A 14808-nucleotide genomic window follows, 5' to 3' on the forward strand; every position below is an offset into this window, starting at 1 on the left:
CCAAACTTTTTTTCCTGATGATAAACTAAGTTTTAGTGTTACAGTTGAAATATTTAACAAGGAAAGAAAAACTTTTTTTTTTTAAATGACAGCACTTTGTGGAAGTCCATGATTTGACAGATCATGATCATGTCTCATGTTTACTTTCCACCTCACATAAATAGGTACAAAATATTCTCCATTTTAGTATCTCACACTTGTGTAGAATACTGGATACGTGAATTTAGCTTGACTACAGATTTGCATTCAATTTATTCAATCATATTTAAATAAATATCAAAATTAGTGATTTTCATAAGTATCCCAAAGTGAATTGTTAATTGCTAAAAATTGTTTGGTGCAGTCTCACTGACCAATTGGCCTTTGAGGTTGATTTGTCTCTAACCTGAGGTGGTACACTGGAATGACCTTTATGTGTATTCCTTAATGAAAGCTCATCTTAGTAAATTACCATTGTTTGAAGATAAATGGCCTTGGAACAACCATTTCAAAACTTAAGTTAATGAAGGAAAAATTATTTTATTCATATAGATATTTTTCTATTTTAAATTAGCACTAAGTTTACACAGAGTAAATTATAGCCACCAGCTGCAGACTCACAGTTCTGCATTATATTGAGATGAATATGTCAATGACCAGCTTAAATACTGTTCTTATTCCTTGATCATTAATACCATTACATTGTTCATTTTCATTTTTTTTCCTTAAATACTCTGACATTCTGATATTTTCAAAGTCAGCATATCTGGATGTTCAAGTAGAACATTTATTCATTTGTTCATGGCTACCTTGACTTGTAGCCCCTTAAAAAATTCTTGAACAGTGGTATGATATAAAAAAACACATGTTTATCTTCAGAAAATAAGTACTTTTCCAGTTTTAAAGTGATTACTGTGGAATTTAAAGTGCCAACATTCCATTGCTTAAAAAATTGACTCAGGTGCTTGGTAACAGGGGACTTAGTATGATGGAAAAAAGAAACAGTGATCAGCACCTGCTGGAAAGTCTATAGCTAGGGGTTTTTTCATTAAGATAAACAGATGTCCATTTCCATACATTCCAGATTCCATTAAGGCCTCACTGACTTTAAGAGGCTCTTTTATTTGTGCATATTTAGACATACTTTTTGGTAAATGAATGACTGGAAACCTCTGTAGCCTCTTTTTTATTTTTCACTGACAGCTTTGCTTTTTAATTTTTTCTTTTGTCCTTATCACCATTTTCTTTTTTTAAGCCATTTTAACTGAATGATTCATCTGCTTTCATATAATGTTCCTAGGTAAAAGGGAGTTTTTTTTCTCAGAGTTGGCTTTCGTCTGTCTCCCATCCACTTTTCTTCCTCTGTGACTTCAGTCATATCCATTGTCATCATAGTAATTTGTTTATTCTAGACGTCACATGCAAGTGAAGCTAATGTGGTAGTGTTATACTTCATACTTCTCTTACTGCATATTTAATTACTACAGATATGATATGCCATTTTAATTCTAAGCATTGTGTAGTTCTTTTAAAATTCTTTGTAGTCATGCATTCATTTAATCTTCCATTTGTGCTTTCTGAACCAGGCAAGTATTGTAAGCAGTTAAGAGGATGCATTATTTAGTTAAATGCCTTTTATCTAAAGGAATTCACTAGTGATGCTTGATAAGATTCTTTATTCCAAAAGTTCATTCATTCTTATATAAATGAGTGCCTACAATGTGCCAGCCTTTCTTCTAGGCATTGGGAATGTAGCTGGAGACAAACAAAGGTCTATGCCTTCCTGGACTTACATTCTAGTGGAGGGAGCAGATGGTAAATAATAGAATATTATTAAAAGCATATTAGATTGTGTTATGTGCTATGGAGGAACATAAAGCAGAATGGGACTAGGGAATTCTTGGGGAAGTGTTTAAATGGGGTGGTCAGAGAAGGCTTCACTGAGAAGGTGGTATTTTTTTCTTAAGCCCTGTGGCCGTGCTCTTCTTGCTGAAATAATTACCTTTTGTGCTCTGTTTACACAACTGGCTAAGCATCCATTACTGACACCAATCTGATTGTTTTAGAAACAGGGAAATTTAAATTTTTTTGTGTGTCCCAGGAGTAGTGACTGGGAACATTTGGAATCCAAGGCATTTTTTGGTATTGAGTTTCTTTCTTTCTTATTTTGGTAATTTTATGAATCTATATTGTTGATGAAGTGAAGTGCTATTGCATTACCCAGCATGTGGATTGACTTTCTCTATTTGAGGAGGTGTTTATTACCAGCTGTCAAGATTTTAACTTGGCTCTGACCTGGTTGCACAAAGGCTGCCATTCCTAGTTACTTGCCACTGCTGATGTGGAATACCACTCAGTGCATGCCGTGGCATATGTAATAAGAGGTTGGGAAGTTATCCCTTTCTAAAAGTCTTTTGAATCTTTCAAATCTAAATCATACATCATCTAGTATAAACCTAACTATTAAGTGTAATCAAAATGACTAAGAATATTCACTTTTCATACCATAAATAACTAGTACATAAAATAAGGTTATCAAAGTATACAAATAATATTCCTTCATAAAATAATTGTTATATAATCCTGTGTTCATACTCTGAATGAAATTTCCAAGTCCATTTACACAGAACAGTTGGTGTTTGAATTTTTAAATAGTTCCCCCTCCTACTGTTGTTAAAAGATTAGTAGTTTTCCTTGCTAATATATGGTTTTCCAATATGTGTATTCTCCAGCTGGGTTTTTCTGGTTTTTATTTTAGGTGCAGCATATTTCTATTATAACTTATAGGCTTAATAGCTGTGTGACCTTGGGCGAGTTATTTAAACTCTCTAGGCTTCAACTTCTTCATCTATAAGTGAATATAATAATAGTGTGACCTTAACAGAAATAATATTTTTTAAACATTTAGCATAGTACCTAGATCATAGGAAGCACTTAAAAATTAGTTATTCTTATTTATAATGATAATATAATATTAAATATACAATAATAATGGAGAAAGGCATATTTCCAGTATTCTTTTTTCATATTTTTATATGTTTAAATTACTATCATGTCTTTTTTTGCTCCTCTACCTTATATATAATTATCAATCTCTAATGAAAATTTTATTTTAAAGTTTTTTTACTTCTATAATTCTGTAATAGTCATTCTATAATTTATAGTAACCATTAGTTGTTTTCTCATTTGTGTCTAAACCTGATCAGAAAACATTTATTTATTATTTAATTTTTTTTAATTACAGGTAGATGCCACTGAGAGTGAACCAAAGAGTTTTATCTTTATGAGTGAGGATGCTTTGACAAATCCACAGAAACTGATGGTTTTAATTCATGGTAGTGGTGTTGTGAGGGCAGGTCAGTGGGCTAGAAGGCTTATTATAAATGAAGATCTGGACAGTGGCACACAGATACCTTTTATTAAGAGAGCTATGGATGTAAGTGCAATTTCCTTTATTTTTTTTTGGCATTTTATAGCTCTGTTTTAGTATGTGTTATAAATTATTTTATCATGTCTTTTTAAAAGTCTTTCCTAAACATAGTCTTATCTTTAAATTGTTCTTATTTATTTTATTTGTAGTGAAAGATTATTCTGTATTATTTTGCCTTTACAACAAGAGCAAAAACGCATCTTAAGTATACAAAGGTTTAGATAAAATCTTTGAAATGAGTATTTTCAGTTCTAAATTTTTTCATTTCTTATTACATGAAATGCCAGTTAAATTATCAAATACTTATGAATATTATTGAAAATACTTCTGAAAAAAATCATGACTGCTTTTGTAAATCTCTGCCTACCTGATTTAGTGAAGTTAGAGACTAAAGGAATTCTGCTACCTTTAAATTAATATCTTATTCTTAAAAAAAAAAAGAGTTGGAAAAACTCAGTGTTTTTTTGTCATTAAAAAATAAAAACAAAAAACAACTCTTTAGAGCCCACAAATGTAACGCTTTATGAATAAGACAAAGACATACAAAATGGTGAATTACAGTATTTACTGAATTACTTTCTTCTTACTTGAATTTCAACTTTTTAGAAATTGGTGTTTTAAAATTGTGTTCAAGGTTTTCTTTCCTGTAGTGGTGAAATTTCTTTTTCTGACCTAGCTTTGTTACATCTTAATATTTGGCGACTTGTTTTACTGTCTTATTCTTAAGTTCTGCAATGAATAGTTAAATTTTGCAAAGTTGGTTTTCTTTCACATATAAGCAGAGATTTTCTTCAGAAAAATAAAGGTAAAGTGACATCTTTACTTATAAAAGGTTAATATAATAACGGAAAGTTATCACGTATGCTTTATAAGAGCTACATTTTTGTAATTAAAAGTGGAAAGATATTATTTGATACACTTATGATTGCAAAGGTCAAAGATATGTTTCCTACTTTAACTCTGAAATGATAAGAGTAAAGCTCAGCCCAGCTCCTAAAGAATATTTTGTTAATGGATTTTGAGGCCCTTAAAATGCTGCAAGTAGAATTTCATAGGTGAATTGTGTATTTTTTTTTCAGTCTTCATGGATGTGCAAAGAACACAAAGACATTACTTTTGATTCGTTGCAAACTTCGATAGTGTGTTTTTTGGTAGAATTTAAGTAACTAAAATAAATTTATTTAAACTGTTTCATATTTCAGGTTATGAATAGTGAAATGAACTTACTCTCTGGCACATTAGTTAGTGGTTAGAACAGATGCTGTTGATGTATTTTAAGAACTTTACATGTGAAATGTGATCACAATTTGGTGAATATTTGAACATACAATTTAGTAAAGAAAATCAGATGTTTGTACAAACACGTGCTTGGTGAGATACTTTATGTAAATTATATTGTCTGTGCTACTAGATCAACTAAGCCTTTCCCATTCTAGAATATTTTATTGTTGTATAGGGTTTTTTGAAGTATAGGGAAGTATAGGGCTATAGAGTATAGGGAAAGCCATCCCAAATACCTTTGAACAAACTATCTGTTGAGATCCTAAACAAGAGGGAGGAGGTTTATCAGTAACATTAGAATCGTCAGTCATTTTGTCCTTTTAAGTAGGAATAGTGGGGGATAACAGCATTTCATTGCCTTGCCATTTTTGTGCTTTCCTCAGTCAGAGCAGCCAGGGTTCCTTGAAATAAAGCAGCTGATTTCTAAGTTCTTTAGTATTTAGTGTATGCTGTGTACTTTGAAAAGTTTAGTTTATATACTTTATTCTCAATTTTATGAAGTTTATTCTGGTAACTTTCTACATGGTGAACATTTAAAAATGGATATCTTTTTAATTCAGATAAAGTGATTTTATTACTTTGACTTTACTTTTTCATGGTGTTTCTCTGGTAATTCTTCAAGCGCTGCTCTGTGTTTGTGTGCGGCTGGAGGGTGCGGAGACAGGTGGGGGAAAGGATGGTATTTTAGGAAGCAGGAAGAGGAAGACTAACAAGGAAAAAGAAGTTGTCTCATTCTTTTTAATCAGATTACTCCTACATGTTTTTATTTTCTGGACTTTTTTCTAAACTTGTATTTAAAGAAATGTTTCCATAGTTTACAAAGGGCTGGGAGCCACTACTCTGTTTTCCATGGTCTGTCCATTTTCATACCACAACTGCAGTAAATTCTGATATTTTTCAGGCCAGACAAGATTATCTCTACTCAGTGTTGTTAATAATATTTATGCTATATTCCTTGCAGATTTTTAGTATAACATTAAAGGTCCTAAAATAGGAGTCATATCATGGTAAGGTTAAAACTTTTTTCCAACACTAGAACCCTGCCTCTACTGGACTGTTTTGTAAAAAAAACAAAACTTGTGTTTGAATCTGTGGAGCCACTTTGGTTGAAGCTGAAGTGAAGATTGGAACCTTTCTCACAACAGCACCTGAGATTTATTCCCTGACCCTGGGGCTCCATAGATGACAGTTTAAAAACGACAGATACTCTAATCCTTACAGTTTACTTAAGAACTTTATTATTAAAAATGTATTAAGATTTCTTGTTGGAGAAATAGTACATATCAGATAAATGCCCACAGTGCTTCTCAGGAGGCCATAGCTAATATTTTCAGTGCTTAACAATCTTAATTGCATAATATATTAATTGGAGTAAGAAACAGTATATCATATAGCTAAGTACTAATTATTCAGTGTCTGACTGAGCAGTTTGAGATTTTCTCATACTTATTTCTTCTTTGATCTTTTCAGGCATTTTAGTTGATCTCCATAAAAAGGGCAAGGAAAATAGGTGACAATTCATTTCATTACTAATTGCAGGGGTGGTACAGGGGTACAAAATTTAAGGGGTCAGTCACTCTCATGATGTGCAGTCCTTGTAGGACCGTGAGAGTGAGTGCCTCCTTAAATTTCGCACCGTAGACATGTCACCGATCTCTCCCTATCCAGGCTTTGACTGATTGAGATGTATATACCGTCAAAAAGTTTCATGGGGAGCAGTTTGGAAGCCCCTGGTCCATGAAGTCAAATTTTTACCATGCATCAGAATCACGTGGAGGGCTTCTTGAAACAGATTGCCCTGTTCAGATCCCAGGTTTTAATTCAGAAGGTCTCGTTGGGGCCTGAGAATTTACATATCTGAGAATATCTCAGGTGATGCCAGTACTGCTCATTGGGCACCACACTAGAACCATTGGCGTAGGTAATACTTTTTGGATTGGTTGAGAATTTATATATACTTTTCAGGCTTTAGGTGTAATACATAAGGTGGGACTTGATGGCAATTATATTTAGTGTGACAGAGGATGAGAAGTTCTAGAAAATGTTTTATAATAAAATCAGTGAAGTAAAAGTTTAAATTATAAAGAGTACTCTCAAAGTACAAGTGATTCATATCCAACATGACTTAAATTTTTTTAATTTTAATAAGTTTTTGAGAATTCCGATAACTTGACTAAGTCTACGTTGTTTTCTAATTTCTCATAGCTGGATTATTCAGAAGAATCTACTATTTCCGTAATTACTTACTTTGCATATAATTTTCATACTGTTATATCTAAGTTTTTTAAATTAATGCTATTTTTATCAATGTAATGTATACAGTTTGGGTTCTATAACATGGTGGACTGAGTTAATTAACAGTCACTTGTCCCTCCCACTAAACACCCATAAAAATCATGGAATAAAACATAGCAACAACAAAAATATTAAAGACCTAGTTATGTTCGATAGAAAAAGAATCTTTAAATTCCTGACTACAAGAAAGAACTTAAAACCCCAGTGGTAAATCCCTGGAGGGTGTGGCAGCCTAAAGGTGATATTTGACGAGATATAAGACCTAGGCCCCAAGGGGTCCACAGCACAGCTTTGAGCCTGAGAGGCAGGATCTAAAACTAAGACCCTGGAAGCTTCTGCCTTTTTAGTTTTTAGAGGTGCAAAAGTCAGTTTGCCAGAGGTGCCAGGTGGGGTAAATAAACAGCCTCCCCTGAGATATAGAAGCCACAGATCCTAACCCAAAGGTGGATTTAGATTTGCAGTTTGAATTGAGACAACTTATTTAGTGTGGGAATCTCAAGCAGTGTAAATTCATGTAAAAATGGACTTTGGACTGATGAAACTTCTGGGTTACCAAGTGGAAACAAACATAAAAGTGCCAACAGCAACACTTTACAATTCAGGGTAAATCCCTAATGAAGAAGAATTTGTAGTCAGAAACTAAAAATTATTTGAGGAAATGATTCATTACAAAGAAAAGTCAAGTCAAACAAAACTATCAGGCATCGTTGAAGAGAGTTAGTAAATTAAAAGTTAGAATTGGGGAATACAGTATATAGAATATAGCAGAGAAAACCTGAGAAAAAAATTATGATAGATAAAAAGTCATGGAGAATAGAATAAGATCTAATAATCCTCTAATAGATGTTTCAGAAAAGCAATAGAAAAGAATGGGAGAAAAAGTAATATATTAGTGGTAGAGTGTTTATGAGAATAAAGACACAAATCTTTGTAGAAGAAGCATGGCATATCTTGAGCAAGACAGATAAATCTACACTTAAAACTTATTAAAATAAAACTGTAGAACATCAGAGGATACAAGCATATAATCTTAAAAATCAAGTAAAAACAAATGACATACATCAAAATAAAGGTTATCCTTTCCTAATCCTTCCTCAGCTGTTAGTTCTGTTCCCTAGATGTAATAACTCTCAATACTTTTTGGTTTTAATTATATTCTCTATATCAACATTTTTTAATTATAGTGCTGTCTCTTGATTTATCAGTCACTTTCTTTTATGGCACGTAAGAATCTCTTTCCCATTCCCACAGTTTTTGGATTAATTCAGCAATCAAGCTTTACAGTATTACTACTACTTTAATATTGCTTATGACTGAACCAAGTAGGTACTGTGGTTGCTACTCATTTCTGCTACAAGTTTATTTTCATAGAATTAATAATTTCCTAACTGTTTTCTATTTTCTTTGTAATTGTTGTTAATTCTGATTGGCCTTTCTAATTTTTTACATGGTTAAATTTATCAGATAATCTTATGGTATGTTCTTCTGGAGAGCTCTCTTTTGAAACTCTGTGAACTTCTGTCCCAATCTTGACTGGTCACTTTCTAAGCCTGCCTCCCTGTCTCTCTTCCTGGGACTCCACTTAGATTCTCTCTGGTGTTTGACCTCCTGTTTCCTTGATCCAATGACCGTAGCTTTTTGGATATATGCTCTCATTTTGTTGGAATCATCAAAGAGGGAATACGAGATCAATTTTTGAAACCTAGTATTTATGAAAAATACCTTTATATTACTTGCTCACTTTATTTTCATAATTCATCTAGTCATAGAATTCCAATCTGAATATCATTTTCATTCTGAAATTTGAAGGTTTTGTTTCATTGTTGTTTTACTTGCAGTGTTTTAATTGAGAAGTCCAGTACCATTCTGATCTTGAATCCTTTTGTTTCCCTCCACGGAAGCTTCTTTTCCTTCTCCCTGGTTTTAAGAAATTGAATCATACTGCTTTTGAGAAGGTTTCTTGGTGTGGGTCTTTTTGATTCATTGTGTTAGAGATGTGGTGATTCCTTTCATTCTGTACTGCACATTCATGATTCTCAATTCTGAGAATATTTTGTTGTGTTGTTTCTTGATAATTTTAATCTTCTCTTTTTCTGGAATTTTCATTTGGTTTTGGAGTTCTGGACTGAGCCTCTAATTGTCTTATCTAATTGACTATACTTTCTCTTATTTTCCATCTATTTTTGCTCTAGTTTCTGGGAGGTTACCTACTTTTTCTTTTAGCCCTGTAGAATTTTTAAAGTTCTTTCATCATATTTTGTTATGGAGCTCTCTCTTTATTCATTTTGCAGACTTCTGCACAGTGCACCTGATTTGAGCTCTGTGTCTCTCTCTTCCCCTTTCCTGATCTGATGTCCTTCTAGTCTTCTCTGGATAAATTTCTCTAATGGAAAAACCACTGATCTCTGACACTGATCTCTGGCTGTGGAATGTGAGATTTTGACCTGTGTTTTGGTTTTCAGGTTTTGTTTTTTTGGTTTGTTTGGCTTCGGGGGGATGGGTAACTGCATCTTATGTGAACTTACAACTACTGCCTCTGTTTTTAGACTCAAGCCCTACCTCTACTTTCCAAGAAAACTGGCACCCCGAATTTTGAGTTTCTCTGAAATTCTGTGGGCAGGTTGGCTTGCTTCTAGTTATTATTTATCTCCAGAGGCTTAAGTTAGAATTTCCTCTGTAATACCAAACAAATTCCATCAGCTTACTGTCTTCCCATTAGTTTCGTCCTGATGGGTTAATACCGCCCCTACTATAAAATATATTTTTATTTAATTTTTAAATGGCAATATATTCACACGGTTCAAGAATCAAATAATATATGAAAGTGTACAGTGAAAAGTAAACCATCCATATTTTTTAAAACTAATATTTTAGTGTGATTTGTGGAAGGAGTAGAGATAATCAAAAGAATTCAGTATAGCATTTTAATTACGTTTTTTATGTGGTTATTCCAATGATAGGTAGTCCCTTTACAACTCATATCTTTTTTTTTTTTTTTTTTTTTTTAATTTTTGGCTGCATTGGGTCTTCGTTGCTGTGCGTGGGCTTCCTCTGGTTGCGGCGAGCGGGGGATACTCTTCGTTGCGGTGCACGTGCTTCTCATTGCGGTGGCTTCTCTTGTTGTGGAGCACAGACTCTAGGTGCGCAGGCTTCAGTAGTTGTGGCACGAGGGCTCAGTAGTTGTGGTCTGCAGGCTCTAGAGCGCAGGCTCAGTAGTTGTGGTACACAGGCTTAGTTGCTCCGCGGCATGTGGGATCTTCCCGGACTAGGGCTCAAACCTGTGTCCCCTGCATTGGCAGGCGGATTCTCAACCACTGCACCACCAGGGAAGTCTGCAACTCATATCTTTTTAAAACAAATAACATTAAAGTAATTTTCTATATAACAAAATGCTTTGTAAACCTCAGGAGATGACGTCCTTACATAGCAATATTCGTCAAAGTAGAATATTTTAGGATTTTCTTTTAGAAATCGCTATGATTATAAGATGACTAAATTGCAGACTACATAAACTGTTGCTTGACTGATATGAACCACATACTTTGAAAGCTGATTTAGAGCTTTTTAGTTTTTAAATCATTTGCTTCCCTTTTAATAAGCAGTAACTTAGCTTTTCTATTCTGGCTGTTGACTTTTTGATTTCTCCTTTCTTACTCCATTTTGGGTCCCCTCCCCCCATTTTGACAGACACATTTGTTAAGCTGATTGATTACAGTTTTAGGATTTTTTTCCACAGATGTACATGGAGCCATTATAGAGGGTTATCTAAAATAGGATATGATTTTTCCCAGTGATTTGAGTAATAAATTTTTGGTAACACCTCCTGCCTTCAGTTCCTAGTCTTCCAACTAAGTACTGCAAGATCTTGCTATTTCTTTTTTTAAATTTATTTGTTTTATTTATTTATTTTTGTCTCTGTTGCATCTTCGTTGCTGTGCGCGGGCTTTCTCTAGTTGCAGTGAGAGGGGGCTACTCTTTGTTGAAGCGAGCAGGCTTCTCATTGCGGTGACTTCTCTTGTTGCGGAGCACGGGCTCTAGGCGTGCGGGCTTCAGTAGTTATGGCACGCGGGCTCTAGAGCACAGGCTCAGTAGTTGTGGTGCACGGGCTTAGTTGCTCTGCGGCATGTGGGATCTTCCCGGACCAGGTCTCGAACCCATGTCCCCTGCATTGGCAGGCAGATTCTTAACCACTGCACCACCAGGGAAGCCCCGATCTTGCTATTTTAACATAAGTATTTGACAGAGTTGGTGACACGGAAATTTTAAGAGTATTCTAGTGGGCATTGACAGTTAGTAGATAGTAGTCAGAAGTCCTGTATCAATATAGGACATAGTTTTTATTTTTAACAGTAGCAGTACCATGTAGCAGTTTATAAGTAGAATATAGTTTCACAGGGGATGCATGTTTAAGTTCTCAGAGACCTCGAAAACATGATAATTGCTTGGACCTTTTAGATATACTTTTGTTGAAATGATTCATAGACTTTTGTGCTTCTTTAAAATATAGTCATTCAGAGTACTGGGAATTAAAGAAATGGTTATTAAAACAAGGTGCCAGTTTTCAACATATAAGATTGGCAGATAAATTGTATGATAAATTGTATGATAATACCAAGTTTAGATATTGGTCAGAATGTAAATTGAAGCAATAAGATGGCAGTTTGGGTTATATCTCCCCAAATTAAATATGTGTGTTAATGTTTGACCCTAAATTCCATTTGTAGGAATTTACACTAGAGCAGTAAACAAAGTATACAGAGTATATGTACAAGGATGCTAATCACAGCAGTCTGTAATAACATGAAAACTTCTAACAACCTAAATATCCAATTTGGGGAATATTTATTAAATGATGGTATATTCTTATCATGGAAGACTATGTAATTATTAAGAAGAATGAGTTATATGTGTGTATATGTGTTCATTCATATGAAATGATGTCTAAGAGTTTTCCATTGAAAACATAAGAATGAGACTATTTGTTAAAATGTACACTTACATGTATATACATACACCTACATGCATACATCGATGTACATTGATGTTCCTGGAAGTCTATGCAAGAAACCATGAGGTTTCTTCTTTTATCATTCATTTTCAATTTTCCTATTCAATTCTTTTTTTTTTTGGCCTTGAGCAATTATTACTTTCATAATTTTAAAAAGATATTATTTTATTATTAAAATTTTTTAAAGAAAATATTCATGAATATACTATTATAGTTATTCATTTAACCATTTCTAAAAGAGTTTAAATGTTTGATTATAAAACTACAAGAAACTTTAAATAATTATTGATTTTTTTCCCCTTAAAGACTGGCTGAATTTAGATCACTATAACTTACATTTCAAACCTTTTAAAAGTAAATGCTTTTTTTTTTCTATTTGAAATATGGACTACTAAACTATAGGTTGAAACCAAAAGCACTAATTCCAAATTTTAAAAAGAAACTTTGAGAGAAACATAAAGGAATCAAAGAAAATATAAGCTCTTACATTATAGTCTTCATAAAAGATTGCTCAAGTCAAGAATTCCAGAAAAGGTTAACAGCTTAGCACATTACTGAACTGACAAGGTATATGAGGCCACCACACCAGCCCCCATGCCAGCAAAAGAAAACAATGAACTGACAGCTCTAGTGTTTGGAGAGAGGTTGTTAACAACAGCTTATTCCTTCATGATTTCAACTCTTGACAGAAGACAGGTCTGCTCATTGCATCATGGCAGATATATCATTACCTTCTGGCCCTGTCATGAGTGAATTGAGGGGGAAAAAAACGACGTTCGGTTTTGAAAATCCAATTACCTTCTTGAATTTTGGTCACTGTTTCTGAGATAGATGTGAATAAGCCATTCTGTGATGATAGCTCTTTGAATCTAGATTGTTCTCTAGTACTGAACTAATTAACTAATTAAGCATATACTTAAGCTTTTTCTGTAGTCAAGTGGAAAGCTAACTATGACAGCATAGAGCACCTTGATATTCTGACATCATCCCAAGAAAGATATTGCAAGGCCCCTCATGTCTTATTTCTGGTCCTCTACCCTGTGTTTATTCCTGACTTCAAATAACTTTTAAAGTAGACCTAGGCCTTTTCATTAAGTGCAAGAGAAAAAATACTGGATTTTAAAACAATTAGGTACATTTTTACATGAAAAAATATTGTTTATAATCAGAATTTGGTTATAAAATGGTCTGTTTCTCAATTACATGCATATTTGAATTCTTCTGTCTTTTTTCTTGGCTACCTAAGAAGTGACTCTGGAGACTTAGAAAGAGAAAGAGAGGGTGTGGTTTTGACAGTATGCTGAAAGCCTTGGGGTTTATGTATGATAAGAATTTCAGTGGAGGCTGAGATGAGTTTAAATGCACAGAAGGCAAACATAAAAATCTTGTTTAATTTCTGTCATGTTGTTCCCTTTTGAGTCACTCTGATGTCTTTTTCAAATCTGCTTTACTCTTGAGCTTTGTGCTACTATATCCATGATCTGTATTCCCCCCCCCACTTCTATTTCATTTTAACTGCTGATCCGTTTTCTGTGGTTCTTCCTTTAATATCAGCGGAAGCAGTTTGAATTGCTGAATCAAAGCTATTTTGGGAGTGAGAGAGTGTGTAAGATTGTGCAGGGTGAGATTCTCTGGGGTAGAAGGTAACACCTCCTGCAGTTATAATCAATGCTCTGGACACTTTCAAAGACTGGAGAAGCTATGACTTGCTCCAGGGTTAAACTTCTAAAATAACTTCCCTAGAGAAAAATGTCATCAATAAAATGGACTAATTAGTTGACAATTCTTGAGTACCCTAGGTTTAACAAGAAAAGATTAAAGAGAGGTCAGCTTTGCGTTTCTCACTGTACTTTTGGTTTCTTTTAGTTTTTAGCCTTTATACTTTTGTTTATCTTGAACATCATTTAAAAAAATTACTTCCAGTATTTATCAGTTTGTCCCCTAAGTTATTTTATTTTGAGAACTAAAATGGAAAATGTCACCCTTTAGTAGTAGGAAATAGTCTAAACTTTTACTTGAAATAATCGAGGCAGGAAATTATGAAAGGTAGGTAATTTGTGAAAGTATAGTTTGCACTTTTAGTCTAAGTCACCAAGCTTTAAACTGAATGTACTATATTTAAATAATCGCTAAAGTATTTTAAAGAAAATAATGTTAAGCGAATTTAAGGGTAAAAAATTATTAGTTTCCAGGGGACTAGTTCAGTAGCATTTCATGTGTGATGTTATTTGTTGCTGATTTTTTCTTCAACTGTTTACATCATGTAAATAAAAGGCGTATTTAAAAATATTAATTCCTAGATAAATTGCCTATTTCAATATGATATTAGAAATTCTAACTAATGCCTAATTGAGTTAAAGATTTAATGTGAAAAGACACCTCTATTAACTACCTGCTTTTTATTTGTAATATAACTTCCTAAATTAAGCTGGATTTCAGTAGTAATTCTGAATAGTAACAGGCTAGTATTTTAACTCTTTTTTTTTTTTTTAAAGCATAGGATATATAGTTTTTTGTTTTCCTGGACATAAAACAAATCACCACTTAAAAATTGTAGTTGTAAGAATTAGGTGGAGTATCTTTGCATACTTTGTATATTTAGAATCATGTACTTCTATATTTAAACTTTTAAAATAAACTTTTATCAGTTTACTCCAAATGTAAATATAATCAGTAACTCCATAGTGTCAAGTATGCAATCAGATGTAACAATCTTAGGACCTATGTTGTTGCTTTGTGTTTATAATCCTTATTGAAAAGGAGATTGTACCTTGTTTATGAAATGGATATACAAGGATGAGTATACCTCATGAAG

General features: G+C 33.4%; 1 protein-coding gene across 4 annotated transcripts in view; it reads left to right on the forward strand.

The window, feature by feature from the left end:
• The window catches only part of FAM172A (family with sequence similarity 172 member A), a 428631-nt gene that overhangs the window by 104786 nt on the left and 309037 nt on the right, over positions 1 to 14808 (forward strand). For 3 of the 4 annotated variants that reach the window (XM_032625778.1, XM_032625777.1, XM_032625779.1), the window contains one exon: positions 3224 to 3415. The exons of the other annotated variant lie outside the window; for it this stretch is intronic. In XM_032625778.1, the coding sequence (XP_032481669.1) occupies positions 3224 to 3415 (192 nt within the window). The remainder of the gene's footprint in view (positions 1 to 3223; positions 3416 to 14808) is intronic. 4 annotated transcript variants of the gene reach the window in all.

The sequence above is a fragment of the Phocoena sinus genome, chromosome 3, assembly GCF_008692025.1.
Source record: "Phocoena sinus isolate mPhoSin1 chromosome 3, mPhoSin1.pri, whole genome shotgun sequence".
In the NCBI taxonomy this organism is placed as follows: Eukaryota; Metazoa; Chordata; class Mammalia; order Artiodactyla; family Phocoenidae; genus Phocoena; species Phocoena sinus.